The 16034-nt window shown below is 44.3% G+C and overlaps 2 protein-coding genes across 2 annotated transcripts in view; one reads left to right on the plus strand and one right to left on the minus strand.

Moving 5' to 3' along the window:
- The first annotated feature begins 6959 nt into the window (after positions 1-6959).
- LOC102756640 (macrophage-expressed gene 1 protein) lies at positions 6960-11503 on the plus strand. The gene has a single exon (XM_006776105.2). It carries the CDS (start codon positions 7024-7026, stop codon positions 9175-9177), a length of 2154 nt encoding a protein of 717 aa, XP_006776168.1. The 5' UTR covers positions 6960-7023; the 3' UTR covers positions 9178-11503.
- Positions 11504-11825: 322 nt separating this feature from the next.
- The window catches only part of DTX4 (deltex 4, E3 ubiquitin ligase), a 23131-nt gene continuing 18922 nt past the window's right edge, over positions 11826-16034 (minus strand). Inside the window, exon 8 of the mRNA XM_015572000.1 lies at positions 11826-15181. Within this exon, the coding sequence (XP_015427486.1) occupies positions 14948-15181 (234 nt within the window). The 3' untranslated portion in view covers positions 11826-14947. The remainder of the gene's footprint in view (positions 15182-16034) is intronic.

Genomic DNA, 16034 nt, shown 5'->3' on the forward strand with positions numbered 1-16034 from the left:
CTGCACTAGACTCTGGTAATACAATGATGAACCAAAAAACACACTCTCTTCTCATAAAGAGCTTAGTTTACTAGAGGAGAGATTCAAACAAAAAGTCCATTAAAATAAGTAGTTAAAAATGAAAGGGATGCTAAGGAGCATATAAGAGGGACATTAACAGTAATTAATGCTCTCCACCAATTAATGTTTCCTTGGTAGGTACACTCACAGAGCAAGAAATGTAAGGGAGAAAAGGAGAAAATGCGGGGAGGGAGACCAAACACATCTAAGGGGGTATACTACTGAGATGACAACAGCTTAAGGAAAGACACAGACAGTTGTCTAATCATGCAAATGCCTTCAGACAGACCACAGGAAACCTCCGGTCCTCAAAGCAGTCCATTGTAGGAAGAGCAAATACTTGCCAGATCCCTCATATCTCTCATCTTTAATGCATCAACATTCATTGGCATGTGGGATTAAGTCCTCTGTACTTCTGGAGGAAGTTATCTAGCTCCTCTGACAAACTGCTGGAAAAGTCATACCCCAATCCATGGCCCAGTGCTTCATCTGCGCTCAGAAGTGAGGAAGCAGCCAGAGTCTCCCTGTGTTCAGAACTACTTAGGGTCTCCAGATACAATATGAGATGCTGAGTTAAATTTGAATTTTTGATAATCAATGACTATTTTCCTTAGTATAAGTATGCCCCAAATATCGCATGGGACATACTTATACTAAAAATTATTTGTTGTCACAAAACTCATACACACAGACAACAGTTGGGTGGTTACCAGAAGGAAGGAGATTGGGCGGGGGTGGGGGGTGGAGAAGGGGGCAATAGTAAAGGGTAAAGGGAGTTAAATATATGGTGACAGAAGATGATTTGACTTTGGGTGGTGGGCACACAATGCAATATACAGAGAAAAGCCAAGATCCTGAGATCTCCAACATGCTTTTGCTCACATTCCCATCCTATAAGGATTGAACCATAGATTCAGTCTAAAGATTGCAGCAAAAAACCCAGCAAAGCTGAAAGTTGATACACATTGATCTCCTACCCAGGTCATAGAGAGTTTTACTTGCATGATTTCCTGATTTCAGTCAATCCCCTTAACAACTTCATCTATAACATAGAGGTAGATGCTGTTGTTTGTGTTTCACAGTTGAGAACCTGAAGGCTTAGGTAGAGACTCCAGAACTTGCCCAGAGTCATATATGGAGCCAGGATGTTGCCTGTATTTCAATTCTGAAACTTCTGTTTCACATCCATATTTATCATTCTCATACCTGAGATATTTTGAGTGAATATACAAAGCAGAGCAAACTGTAGAAACCAAGTAGACCCATAACCCAGCTCATTCTCTTAATTTCATACTTAGATCACAAAAAATAGTAGAGACTAGGAATATTTCAGTGGAAGACTCAAAGCTCCCAATTACACATAATTCTGGAAGATTCACCTCACCTAGCTCATTTGTTTTTGAGTTAATCCTCACCTGAGTATATTTTTCCATTGATTTTTAGAGAGAGCAGAAGAGAGAGGGAAAGACAGAGAGAAATATTGATGTAAGAGAAACACATTGATTTGTTGCTTCCTGCACGAGCCCCAACCAGGGCCTACAACCAAGTTACATATCCTTGACTGGAATTGCACCCAGGACCCTTTAGTCTGCAGGCTGACACTCTATCCACTGAGCCAAACTGGCCATGGCTAACTCACTTGTTTTTTTACTTTAATCTACTTATGATTAAAACATACTTATGATTATTTTAGGTAGAAAGAAAAGTGGTGGTAATTTTTACTTTGTCACTGCTCAAAGTCCATCTGAAGATCTTATTGTAAAAAAGTGAAAAACTGAATGTTAGATTGGGTTTATGTTACCCAATAACGAAACAAGTATAGAAACATGCAATCTGCCAGCAGTTAGCCCAGAGAGGTCAGATGCCACTCAGTTACTTCTTTTGCTCAAATCATCCTCAAAGAGGAAGTTTCATGACAGGAAAGACATGGGGATAGAGCAGTGAGGACATCAGAGAAATCCCACTGTGTTTCCAGTCCTGTTGTGTGTGAGGCCCCCTTGTCAAGCTGCTTTCAGCTGAAGAAGAACACAAGAGGCATTCTTCATACTAGGCTGATGACATTAGGAAACCTGAGGCAGAGGGGAGGAGAGTGGCCCTAACTGCTCAGTCTCTATGGGACTCAGCTTGGAGAGTAGATGCAAAGGAGGGATGGCTTTGAAGGCTTAGTCAGTCAACCAGACTCTTAAAAGAGCATTACATTTGACACTGGGTGATATGCACCCAATGCAATATACAGATGATATATCATAGAATTGTATGCTCAAAACATATATACTCATATAACCAATGTCATCCAAAGAAATTTAATTTAAAAATTAAAAAAAGAGAAAAGAAATAAATAAAATTTGAACCCTGGGTGGGGGTGGGGGAGTGGGGGTGGGGGGAGACTAACTCTTTGCCAAATCAGATTTCCTTCTTTAGTGCAGTGGAAATATCACCTCAAATCACAGACTTGTATCCTCTGAACCTAAATATGGAAATGGTGAAGAGAAAAGAGCAGAAAGATAAGAGTGGAAGAAGAGAAAAAAGAATTAGGAAAATTGGGAGGGAAAAGTGTTAGTAGAGAAAAAAATCAAATGGCTGAAGGCTGCCAAATTATGACCTAGCTTTTAATGGGAATATGCAGAATTTCACATGGGCCTTCGGTTTTTGCCCACAAGATTAATTGGAGTCAAGAAACTCCTATGTTCCTATTTATGTGGTCAGGACACAAACAATCTGAATGGGAGAACAGTCATTGAAGGGAAGAACTGACAAAACAACTCTATCAGGTTAGGAATCAACAGTTCAGGAAAAAAATATTCTCACTTGGTTGACTGATACCCTCTAGATTTTTCTAAAACCAAGTTTATTCCAGAGTCTATAAAAGTCACAGTTCTATGATCCATTTAGAAATTGTTTGAGTGTAAGTTTTCAGACTGTTTTTCCAGATTTCTGCTAAAAATAAGAAAGGAAACGGTCCCTGAAAACACAGCTAGACTCTTCCCCCCAATGCACACCCCCCCTCCCCAACACACACCATTTCAGACCACAGTGAAATGCGGAAGTAGGAAACACCTGGACCAACGCCAAGCCCACACAGAAGTGAACCTCAGGCCTGAATCATGGCTTGGCTCTGCATGAGATGATGCCAGAAGGTTGCACGCGCTCAAACTGAGAAAGAAAGCAGACACGGGACTTCCCTCTTGCCTCTTTTTGGAGGAAGTGAAATTATTCTTCTGTAACACAGATGGATACCTTATGTAGAAAAGTTAGCTGTTTCTTTTAGAGACCAAAATTCAGTTTTCAGACAGGGGCCCTTGAGGGTAGCCATCTGGAGAGTTTATGCGATTGCATAAGCATTTCTGTACAAGAAAAAAAGTAGAGGAAATTGCTGGTGAACAGAGTCAAGCAAGAAAGAAGTGAGTGTAACACTCAGGTCAAACTCTGCGGGTTGCTTCCTCACCTTTGACCGTTGTGAGCAGCAATGCCTGCTGCTGGCATGCAAATTGAAGTTGAACTGAAATTCCCATCATTTCCACTTCTCTTTTCATTGTTTCCCAGGGAATACAAAAGAGAACTTCCTTGAGCAAAGCAATCAGAGTCATAGGCTTTGAGTTATTTCAGATATATGGAAATTTCAGAAATAATTTCTTTTTTTAAAATGTATACTTGTCAGTTGTTTTCTTGAGTACAAAAGTAATGATTACTCAGTACTCATTCCTGTGTTTGGTACTTAGTAGATTCTCAAGAAAAAATTGTCAAATGATGAAAGACATGCTCATTGTTGAAAACTGAAAAACCACAGAAAAGAGGAAAAAGTTTAATTAATTCATACAACTATAAACCAAAATTAATTTTAGACTAATAAAGAATAAAAAGCATTTATTTGAGGCAAAAGGAGCTACAGCCTTGGAGACACAGATTCAGGTAGCAGTCTAAATTGTGTTCCACTAAGACAAAGGGGAGGCAACACTTTCTATAGTGAAAATTTCCACTTCAGTTGTCAATATGTAAATGAGGTATCTAAATCATACAGTTCTGATTCATCTAAATCATGCAGTTTTGATTGGCCGATATAGGTGTGAGTGACTTGCACAGTTCTGATTGGACCGGGCATGTCTCATTCATAGAAAGACTAAATCAGGGCTTCCCTGCAATGATTGACTCAGATGGTATAAATGGGAGTGGGGGCATAGGGTGGGAAGCCAGAGGTCCAGTCTGAGGTTCTTCCCAGTATACAGGGTATATGAGGAACCCCTGTCAGTAAGTGGCCACTGGATTCTAGTATTCATAAGATTGGGGTCCTTGGTTGACCCCATCTAGAAACAGATGTTGTGGGCCTATTCATGCATCAGTTATCACGCTCCAGGGAATTCACCTACACCCAAGAAGGATTGATTTATCAACCAGTGCCCAGTATATACTTGGCTAGAGAAGTAAACTGATGCACAGGATGTCCTGGTCAATTTCCAAATCAGTTATAAATGTATAGCTCAGTAGAATAATCCAAGAATTAGAAAAAGTAGAATTCAATGCCCTTTGGTACTTCCAATAAGTCTGTTAAAATATCCACACATTTTTCTTCAAATTGTTTCAGGATTAATTCATCAGAATGAGAAAACTCTCTCATACAGTTTTGACGACATGCTAACAAAGCAGATAAACTTGTTGGTGGGTCATATCAAATGATTCTTTTATCTCAGGGTCCACAAAACCTACCAATCAGATATAACTACTGTCAACAGATATATATTTATACACAGCTGAGGTCATGTTGAATGTATACCATGCTTTTTTCACTTAACATTATGGCACAAGAGTTTCTCATGTTCTTAAAATTTTTTGAATATTCAACTATGATGGCTATAATATATTATGTCATATGGATGCAATATAATTTCACTCCTATTGGCTCTTTTAGCTATTTTCAATTTTGCTATGATAAAAATGAAGAAGAAAGCTGTCTAAAAAAAATGGTAGATGTTAGTATGTGGGAACACCTGAATATAGAATTATCAATATTTGCCTTATATTCTCATTGCAGAAGATTTATTAACAGGATTTATTAAAGGGATAATCAAGAGCACAACATTGTTAGCATGTCTTCAAAACTGTATGAGAGTGTTTTCTCATTCTGATGAATTATCCTGAAACAATTTGAAGAAAAGTGTGTGGATATTTTAACAGACTTATTGGAAGTACCAAAGGGCATTGAATTCTACTTTTTCTAATTCTTGGATTATTCTACTGAGCTATACATTTATATCTGATTTGGAAATTGACCAGGACATCCTGTGCATCAGTTTGCTTCTGTAGCCAAGTATATACTGGGCACTGGTTGATAAATCAATCCTTCTTGGGTGTAGGTGAATTCCCTGGAGCGTGATAACTGATGCATGAATAGGCCCACAACATCTGTTTCTAGATTTACAGAACACAATATAATTATTATTTCAATAATAACTAGTGAAGCTCACTCTGTGAAACCAGGCAACTGGCCTCATGATTTCTGAAAACACGGTGACAATCTGAGGTAATTCAATTCCTTGAAACTGTCTTTCCAGGGTGCATACAGGTGATAGAATAATGATACTTAACAAATCAAAGCATAACCTTTTCAACCTCAGCACTGCATCTCCTTCATGTTCTGATCTGGGGAGCCATGAGAGTGCATTGGGAATTCCATTAACTCCCCTGGATTCTTTGGCTACCACCAAATATCCTAAAATGCACCTTAGTTGTCCCAAAGAATTGACAGATCTGGGCTTTAGTTAACCCTGGCATGAGATCAATAAGCCTAAAAACACTATTCTAAATTATGGGCTCTAATGCCCTAACATTAGTACACTAAAGAAAATTTGTGAAATTGTGTTCTAATGATATAACAAATGAACTGTTGCTTTAAAAAACTGAGTAATGAAGACCTACATTCTTTTTTAGGCACCTGTACCGATTACATGGGCTTAAGAATAGAATGAGAAACATAACAGCAGGTACCAAATTATTACACACGCGTTCGCGCGCGCACACAACACACACACACACACACACACACACACACACACACACGGTGTATAAGTGTGTATATACACACTGTATATTCTTTGGCCACTGTCTGCTATTTCCAAATCAAAATCTAGACTATAGTGTGGGTTTCCTCTTTGTTTAAACATTTCTATCTGAAAAGAAGCAACAGCACAGAGTGGGACCCCTCACCTTCACTCTGAATGCTGAGGACAATGCAGACGGAGGTTCCCAGTGTGTAGCAAGTGGAATCCTCTTCAGATCCCTTCAGCTCCGCCTCAGACAATGCCATCTCCAAAGCCGGGACTATTAGGGCTTATCACAATGAAACTCCACAGGACTCATGTCCAAGATTTTCTCTCCTTTCTTCTGTGGGAACAACCTTCACCCTCAGGTGAATGGGAAATCCGGGCTTTGGCCATGAGCTACCTCTAGAATAGGTATGGAGGAGTCGGTGTCTTGGCAAGCGTGATATTGTCATTTACCACTGCATTTGCAGTTTGAAGAAACTAATATTGGAGTTCCAGGAAAGAGGAGTCAGAAAAACTTTGAAACATCAAGAGAATGAATCGAAAGCAAAACCAAAGCTTTCTTTAACAGCTAGAAAACTCATGTGGAGGAAACAGTAAGGTGTGTGGTTGAACTTCTGAGTACCCACTACTGCCACAATGTAACCACCTGGGGGGCCGTGGGGGGAACAGTTAGAGTAGTTAACTGTTAAGGCTATTTAGTACACCATAATATTTTCAAAGTCCTGATGGACCACAGTATTCCAGTCGACTCATTTCCCCATTTTGCAATTACAGTAGCCTAAAGCGGAACTGGTGGCTTTAGGAGAACTATTGAATTTTTTTTTTTTTTTGTAGTTTCAGCAATTGCTCTTTCACATTGGTTCAGCTTGCACCACACTTGCTGGACGCTGCTTAGGGCTGGCTTGCCACTGAGTCTGTCTGAACCATGACCAGCTTTAGGGGTGCTGTCCTCTTCTGGGCAGTGGCAGCATGGGCTAAGATGGACAAGCCTCTGGGCGAGGCCGATGAGGCTGGATTTCAAAAATGCAAGAATGCCTTAAACCTACCTGTGCTGGAAGTCTTACCTGGAGGTGGCTGGGATAATTTACGGAATGTGGACATGGGACGGGTGATGGACTTGACTTACACCGACTGCAGGACGACGGAGGATGGACAGTACATCATCCCTGATGAAATCTTGACCATTCCTCAGAAACAGAGCAACCTGGAGATGAACTCAGAAATCTTGGAGTCCTGGGTGAATTACCAAAGCAGCACCTCCTTCTCCATCAACATGGAGCTCTCCCTTTTTTCCAAAGTCAACGGCAAGTTCTCCCCAGAGTTCCAGAGGATGAAGACGCTTCAGGTGAAGGACCAAGCTGTAACCACCCAGGTTCAGGTAAGAAACCTGATCTACACAGTCAAAATCAACCCAGTTTCAGAACTAAACTTGGAGTTTAAGAAATTGCTCTTGGACATCTGTGACCGTCTGGAGAACAACCAGACACGAATGGCCACATACTTGGCAGAGCTCCTGGTCCTCAACTATGGCACCCATGTCATCACTAGTGTGGATGCTGGGGCTGCTCTCATCCAGGAAGACCACATCAGATCCTCCTTCCTCCTGGACAGCCAGAGCAGCCGTAGTGCTGTGACTGCATCTGCTGGAGCTGTCTTCCACAACATCGTGAACTTCAAATTTGAGGAGAACTACACCTCACAGAATGCCTTCACCAAGAGCTACCTCTCAAACCGCACCCACTCCAGGGTGCAGAGCATTGGAGGGGTTCCTTTCTACCCAGGCATCACCCTCCAGACCTGGCAGCAGGGCATCACCAACCACCTGGTGGCCATAGACCGCGCTGGCCTGCCTCTGAATTTCTTCATCAACCCTGACATGCTGCCTGACTTGCCAGGGCCGTTGGTGAAGAAGTTGTCTAAGACGGTGGAATCTGCTGTGAGACGCTACTACACGTTCAACACCTACCCTGGCTGCACAGATCTCAACTCGCCTAACTTCAATTTTCAGGCCAACACTGACGATGGCTCTTGTGAAGGGAAAATGACCAACTTCTCCTTTGGCGGGGTTTATCAGGAATGCACTCAGCTGTCAGGGAATGGGGCTGTCCAAGTCTGCCAGAACTTGGAGCAGAAGAATCCACTCACTGGTGATTTCTCCTGCCCCTCTGGCTACTCCCCAATCCACCTCCTGACCCAGATCCACGAGGAGGGCTACAATGGCCTGGAGTGTGTCCGGAAGTGCACCCTCTTCATCTTCTGCAAGACGGTGTGTGAAGATGTGTTCCGAGTGGCAAAGGCCGAATTTAGGGCTTTTTGGTGTGTGGCCAGTGGTGAAGTACCAGGAGACTCAGGACTGCTTTTTGGGGGTCTCTTCAGTGCTAAGAGCATTAACCCTCTGACAAATGCACAGTCATGCCCAGCTGGCTATTTTCCACTAAGACTCTTCGAAAGCCTCAAGGTATGTGTCTCTCAGGACTATGAGTTGGGATATAAGTTTTCAGTCCCCTTTGGTGGGTTCTTCAGCTGTGCAGTTGGGAACCCCTTGGTGGATTCTACCGTATCCAGAGACTTAGGGGCACCTGCTCTGAAAAAATGTCCTGGGGGCTTTAGCCAACATCTAGCCTTCATCAGCGATGGGTGCCAAGTATCCTACTGTGTCAAGTCTGGGCTCTTTACAGGAGGGTCTCTGCCCCCTGCCAGGCTCCCACCTTACACCCGGCCACCCCTTATGAGCCAGGCTGCCACCAACACTGTCATTGTGACTAATACTGAGACTTCAAGCTCCTGGATTAAAGACTTCCAGACCAACCAGTGGAGGTTGGGAGAGCCGTTAGAGCTTCGCAGGGCCATGAAGGTCATCCATGGGCATGGTAGTGGTCTGTCGGGGGGAGCAGCTGCTGGGGTTACAGTGGGGGTCACCGCCGTCCTGGCAGTTGTCATTGCCCTGGTGATCTATCGCATCCGGAAATACAAGAAGAGGGGATACCAGGCAATTGAGGAAGAGAGGCAGAGTTTGGCTCCTGGCACTGCAGGGACGGAAGACACTCCTGACCAAGAGCAGGAGCAGTGTCCAGCCTAAATTTCTCCTGAGAAAATGCTTCATTTGCAGGCAGAGCTTCAAGCATGTCTTTCATTCCTTCTCTCTACATTTCTGCCTTTCTAACTATTAAAGTGGCAAGTGCAACCAAAAGCAGGTATACCTTTGGTCTCTGGGTCAGGAAATTAATAGAGCTACATGGGCGAGTTTGGGGTGAGGATTGGGGAGGAGTTGTGACTTTCTAAGCAAAAGTCATTCTGGGCATTAAAACATGAAGGGGTATCTTTTCTCTATGTGCACCATTAATTATTTTCACCTGAATGCAGACATGTAAAAAGTCGGGTATAAGGTGGGAGAATGTTGCTATTTGAATTTGGAAATGATGTATTTAATCTGAGGTTGGCCATGGTTTCCAATTCATGAGCTATAAGAATTTCTGTCTTGAAAAAAAAAAAAAGAATTCCTGTCTTTAAGTGTTACCCTCCAGCTGTCTTGTTTTTAAGAGTTGTCTGGATCTCATGTTCCCGGCTGACAGAGCCCCCAGGGGACACAAGAGTCCTGCTTGGCCACAGCTTTTTAGCTTTGAGGGCTCTGTGTTGATGGGCTGTGTCGTCTCCTCTGGGTCATCTCAACATCATCTGAACAGAAACATGTTGCTTATACCAAATCTATGTTTTCCAACTTCCACACAATTTAATGCTTACTTAAATCAGATCACCTTTGGACTTTGGTCTAGTTCATAAAGTCCTCAGAAATATTTTAACTTATAAACTTCTATTAGGATGTCAAGTGAAAAGGAATAATATGCAGAAAAGGAGTAAATGAAAAAAGGATAAAAACTGGAAAAGGGTTTGGTACTCAGAGGAAATTGGAACTCTTACCCACAACCAACTACCTGGCTTCTTTCTCTTAGCTCCTCATAAACAGGGCAAAGAAAAGAGCATAGATTTGGGTGGGTTAAGTATTGCAGTTTCCTGGTCTGTGTTATGAAAGTACAACCCCTTCCTCTTCCATGAATGGCCCTTGTCTTTCCTGACTCCTATCACATGCACCCCCAGCCTCATACATCACATTCCAACAAGAAGTTTGCATTTTTCTGGGGATGGGAGACAAGGAATAAAGCAAAAAGTCAAAGTAAGCCCACAGCTAAGTTTTTCATTCTCCTGAAAACCAAAATAGACTAGACACTGCATATGTACCCTCCTGCCTTTATCTTACCAGAAGCAAGGGGGCCAGAATGATCAAATCCATACTTTTAAATGAAGTGAAAAAGGCATTCAACAGCATTTGTGACGTATTCCCTTCAGTTCCAGGCTGACCTCCTGGAGGCACCTGACAGGATGCATGCTTGTTACCTGGCACTTGAGGCTTCACCCAGTTTTAGTACCAATCTCACCTAACTGCAATGATCAGGGAGACTATCAATGTTTCTCCACCACATTTTAAAAAGTTACATATTTCTCACCAAATCAAACCACTAGTGAGTGATCTTCTGTGGAGGATAGTTTGTCCTCCCCCGGTTCACATTCACAATCAGGAGCTTAGGTTTACAGTTGGTCCTTCTTCGGAGGAGCTTGGAGCATCCCAGCCTGTGAGGCCATGAGGGGGAGGACCATCCCTCAACCGCTGCTGTGATGAAGAGAAATAAGTGACAGAAGTGGAGCCCAGCCAGGGGCACCAATGTCTACAACCCCTTCACTTGACCTCACCTCTTAAGCATTAAAATGTTCCTCTAAACTTCTGGGTGTTTTGTGGGTTAGTTTCAGCCAAACTAGCCACTCTTCTAGTGCCTTTCCCAGGAATTCTTTGAAGAGGACTGAGTCAGAGAGACAAAACTGAACTGTGGCTTCCAGACTTTCAATGCAATAACTGCCCATGCAAGTGAAAACCTTGGCTAACTTATTTAACTTTACTTTTTCCCCATCACCATTTATACCCCTAACCCTTTCCCACCTCCCCCGTGCAACCATCACACTGTTGTCATGTCCATGAGTTCTCCCTCTCTTTTTCTTTACAAACTTATATTTCAACTAACAAACTTGCACATAAATAAGCATTGAAATATGTACTTAAGGAACACTCTGTCTGATTGTTCACCCAGAGGAAATCGGAACTTGGGAGTTCACAGCGCTTTTACCAAGTCAGAGCCCGGAGGGGAGGGTTCCCAGGCCTGCTTTCCTGCAGATGAGCCCAGGCTGGGGCCTGTGGGAAGGCCAATCCAGATTTCAAGAAAACCACACTGTGTGACCTCTCAGAAATGCAGACAAAGGTCGCTTTGGGGAACAAAGGTGGCTTTACTGTTGCATTTTATTTCTGTGTTCTTGTTAATATCATGATGATGCATGCTAAACATTTATTTGAAAAACAACAGCCTGTGAACTATTGAAACATACACTCTAGTGTTGGTCAGGTAAGGGGAACTGTAAGAAGTGAACATGCATAATTGTTAAAAAAGTTTTTCCCTCAGGTTCATTTATTTCCCGTCATGTGGTCTGTTTTCTTTAGAGGAACAAGAAGTCAAGCCTTGGGCAAATGTGTGGTTGGAAAGATGTGTAAAATATAGAGAAAAGGGACTCCCCCTACTCCACCCAGTAGGAGGGCTTTGTTTATTTACAGGCTCAGGGAGTTACCTCAAACGCCTCACGGATAGGCACCTGATCTATAGAAAGAAGAAGGTTGACAACAATTTGTGGTTGTTTGCCATTTATTGTTCTGCATGTACAGCTCATGAGCACCAGGTGGCGATGTCCTCTCACAGAGCAACACCAACAACTTCAACACAGCAGTTACAAAGATTTACATTAGGACAGTCACCTGCCCTCTCCCAGAAACCCACCCCCACTCAATGCCAGTGACCACAGACAAAGAAAGGGGACAGGACCCTTTCTTGTACCACATGGGGCCTTCCCCCAGTCTTCTCATGCACACAACAGTGCAATACCAGGACAAGTACTTTTGACCATGTCTAAAATCACAGAGGAAAGGGATGAAAACATAAAGGCACACACAACCACATATGCACAATTGATCTTTATGGGATGAGCATCTGACAGGGCTTGTCATCTCTGGAGACTCAGGGAAGGAGGAACTGGGCTGCTGGTGCTAAGACGATGAAAGGAAAGGCATGGATGTCCCTGCGTGGGCCAGGGAGTTCAGGAGGCCTTCCGGTGGGGACACACCTGTTCAAAGTGCTGGATGCCCAGGGCCTCTGCTGGCAGGGTCCTCACTGAACCCGAGACTGTACCTTTTCAAGCCGGCTCCAGAGAAAGGGCAAAGGAATGTTTCCCACCTTGCCTGGCACAGTGTTAGAAAGGAAATGCAAGATTCCCTCTGCCCAGAATGTCCCACAAGAAGACGAGGATGAGGTAGCCCTGACTGAGCATCCTCAGAGAGGAAGAGAAATGGGGAACAGATAATCAACGCCCCAGGGGAAAGGCTTGAAGGTCTGAAGACTTACTCTCAAAGTGGCATCTCCCCTGGCATACATCCTGCGTTGTATGCTCTCTGGGTCCCCTTTCCCACCCACACTTTCTTTTGCTTGATGCAGAAAAATCAGTTTCTCCCCATTGCCCATTGCCAGTTGTCAAAGCATGTCTTCTTTCTTCCCCTTCTCCTACTACACAACTGGGTTTCTATCCACTGACCCTCCGTCTGATTCCTCATCACTGTGGGTGACAAGGGTGGAGGTGGAGATGGCAGTGGCCCATTGTAAAGCTCTCTAATGACCTCTCCTATATGGGAGCCTGGTGAGGGCATGGGGGTGACGTTCAACACTGCAGGGGTGTCTCTTGAGTTTGGGTGTTTCCTTCCCAACAGTGGCAGGAAATGACTCTGTGGTGCAGTGAACTCAGGACCAACCACCCAGTTTGCTGGTGAGATAAATGACTGCTGACTTATGAGAGAGACCAGAACCAAGATGGCAGACACAGTTCTCCCCATCAGAACTCCCCCTGCTACAGCCCATGACTGCCCAGACAGCCAGTGGGAAAATGAGGAAAGGCTCAGCACCAGCGACCCCGGGGAACTGGGCGATACTTAGGTAAATCCACTGGTCACAGCTGCAGGCCTAAGAGCAGCAGCTCTGAAAAGCTTGGTTCCTGGTTCTAATTTAAGTACCATTTTTTTGAAGGTTCTTTTGTTTCAAATTTTCTAGCATCAAAAACCTCCCAAACATTATGAAATATATATGCATATATATATATACACGTCAAACCCCCAAAACATGAGGTATATAAATTCAAATTAGTATCCAGAGGAACTTCCCCCAAACATATAGTTCAAAGAACCCACTTTCAAAGGGGAAATTGGGTTTCCCTGCTTGATCCCCCTTCTCTCCTCACTGACCCCCAATTCATTTAATAATGGGAGCAAGCCAAAGGCAAGAGGAATATTGGGGAAGAGATCGATCGGGTCTTGGGACACAACCCATACACAGGTTGGACTAGACCATAAGATGGTGCTAAGCCTATTACGAATGAGCTAAAGAGGCTCTCTCCATGTTCTAGGTCAATCTGCAATGGACGAGGGACATGGGAGGCCCAGCACCACCCCTGGGCTCGAATGAACAAATGTGCATGGATACAGATTGAAGCCCTCAGAGAAACAAGGCTGGATGGATATTGGCTCAGATCCAATCTTGAAAGAGATTGAAAAGGGGTCAGTCCAGCCCTCACTTTGCATATCTCCCCAAACACAGTTCTGACTCGATCAGAACCCAAGTTTACTATGTGATGGGTTGGCAAAGGGTGAGAGAAGTCGAGGGGTCACGGCTGGGCTGTCTGATCCCCATCAGAATTGGGGTTTGACATCTTGCAAAACAGACTGTGAGAACATGATGGGACTCTCTACCAACCTGGCCCAGTGGTATACATGTGCACGTACACACACACACACACCCACACACACACACCCACGCATGCACATACACAGATGGCACAGAGCCCAGCACAGGCTCTACTCACAGTGACTTGATGGAACTCATGGAATCTTTGAGCTGATCTCGGATGAGTTTGGAAGAAGACTATGGACTCCTCTCCCTGAGGACAGTTCAGATGCTAAATGGGATGCAGGCTCTGGTCTGATCAATGAGTGGCTGGAAACACCTTGGGATGCCACCCAGAGAGGAATCCCAGAGCCCATCCATCTGCATGAGAGAAGCAGATGCCTCTTTGGACCGGTCAGTGGTGTGAGGAGGAAGGAGGGCCCAGAGAAGCCAAGGACTCTTATGAGAACCGAGTGTGCTCTCAGAGGCCTTTGCCTCCCTGACCCTCTTGGCAAGAAGCGCTTCCTCACTCTATGCCGAGGCATTGATTTCTGATGTCACAGCATTTTAGCGGTTCACCTCTTTGCCCCCCAAACTTGCACAGTGAGAGCTCCTCGCCTCCAGCAGAGGAGAGAAAAGCGGAAACTCCACTTTTGGAAGTGGAAGCAGCAAGAAGCCAGCTGAGGCCATGACCCTCAGGCTTCACGAGGCCAGGATATGGAGTGCCCATGCACTGTCCACACCCTAAGTGTGCTGACCATGCCCCCACTTAGGGGGTGAGGGACGGTGTTCTTGACTACCCAGCACCGAAAACCCCATGGGAACAGACTGGGGATGGCCCTCATCTCATGTCCCTTTTGTAATGGATGAGGTTTATGAATAACATTCCCTTACTCAATCTGGCTCCCCCCTGTGGCTGGGAGGGATGGGGAATGGAGACAGGAGGGGAGATGAGGGAGTCGGGAGGGCACTGCACCAACTTCTACCTTGACTCTCCCCACTTCCTACCCTGTGGTTCCCACAGCCCCTCTCCCCCAAAACCCTTTCTGTTCAGTCCTTCTCCTGGGCAGTGCTGTCCTCAGAAATGCCCTGGGCAGCCAGTTCAGCCAGCACATTATCCAGGTAATTGGCATCTGGGTAGCCATGGCCAGTGAGATTCGAGCCAAACTCTGTCTTGTGGTGAACCTCATTCCAGATGACGGTGTCTGACTCGCCCGTCGTGCTGGAGGTACCAATGGCAAAAATGAGGCGGCGATCCCAGGCCACCAGCAGCAACTTCAGAACCTACAAGAGAAAAGGCAGGAGATCAAAGTCAGACATTTAGTGCTGACCAAAGGCTATCATTTGGATGGTAGAGAGTCCTGCAAAGGGCCCCACCCCTTCCTGCATCGTCAGCGGTTCTCAACCTGTGGGTCGGGACCCCTTTGGGGGGCGAATGACCCTTTTACAGGGGTCACCTAAGACCATCAGAAAACACATATATAATTACATATTGTTTTTGTAATTAATCACTATGTTTTAATTATGTTCAATTTGTAACAATGAAATTGGGGGTCACCACAACATGAGGAACTGTATTAAAGGGTCACGGTATTAGGAAGATTGAGAACCACTGCCCTAAGTGAAGGGAAGATTTGGATGTGGATTCAGGGACATGCAGGTAAGTCTTTGCTCTGTCACTGCCTAACTGTGTGACCTTGGACAAGTTAGATCACCTCTCTGAGATTTAATTTTCTTATTTATAGAACGGCAATGGTATGACCTATCTCTAAAGGCTGTGAGTAGTTTAGCAGTTCCTACGTGAAAAGTAGCTTAATAGCAGTGTCTGGAACACACTATTCAACAAATATTAGCTACCAATATCACAGCTGCATTTTGAAAGTTAGGACCTAGGAGTTCAAGGAACTTCTTTTTTTAAAAAAGAAATATATATATAGATTTCAGAGAGGAAGGAAGAGAGAGAGAGAGAGAGAGAGAGAGAGAGAGAGAGAGAGAGAGAGAGAGAGAGACCTCAATGATGAGAGAGTATCATTGATTGACTGCATCTTGCAGGCCCCCTACTGGGGATCAAGCCCACAAACCAACCATGTGCCCTTGACTGGAATCTAACCCGGGACTTTCCAGTCCTCACCTCCAA

The sequence above is a fragment of the Myotis davidii genome, unplaced genomic scaffold (genome assembly GCF_000327345.1).
Source record: "Myotis davidii unplaced genomic scaffold, ASM32734v1 scaffold1229, whole genome shotgun sequence".
Lineage (NCBI taxonomy): Eukaryota > Metazoa > Chordata > Mammalia > Chiroptera > Vespertilionidae > Myotis > Myotis davidii.

Excerpts from the sequence above, each read along its gene's own strand:
- LOC102756640 (XM_006776105.2), top strand. The coding sequence starts at position 7,024 with ATGACCAGCTTTAGGGGTGCTGTCCTCTTCTGGGCAGTGGCAGCATGG.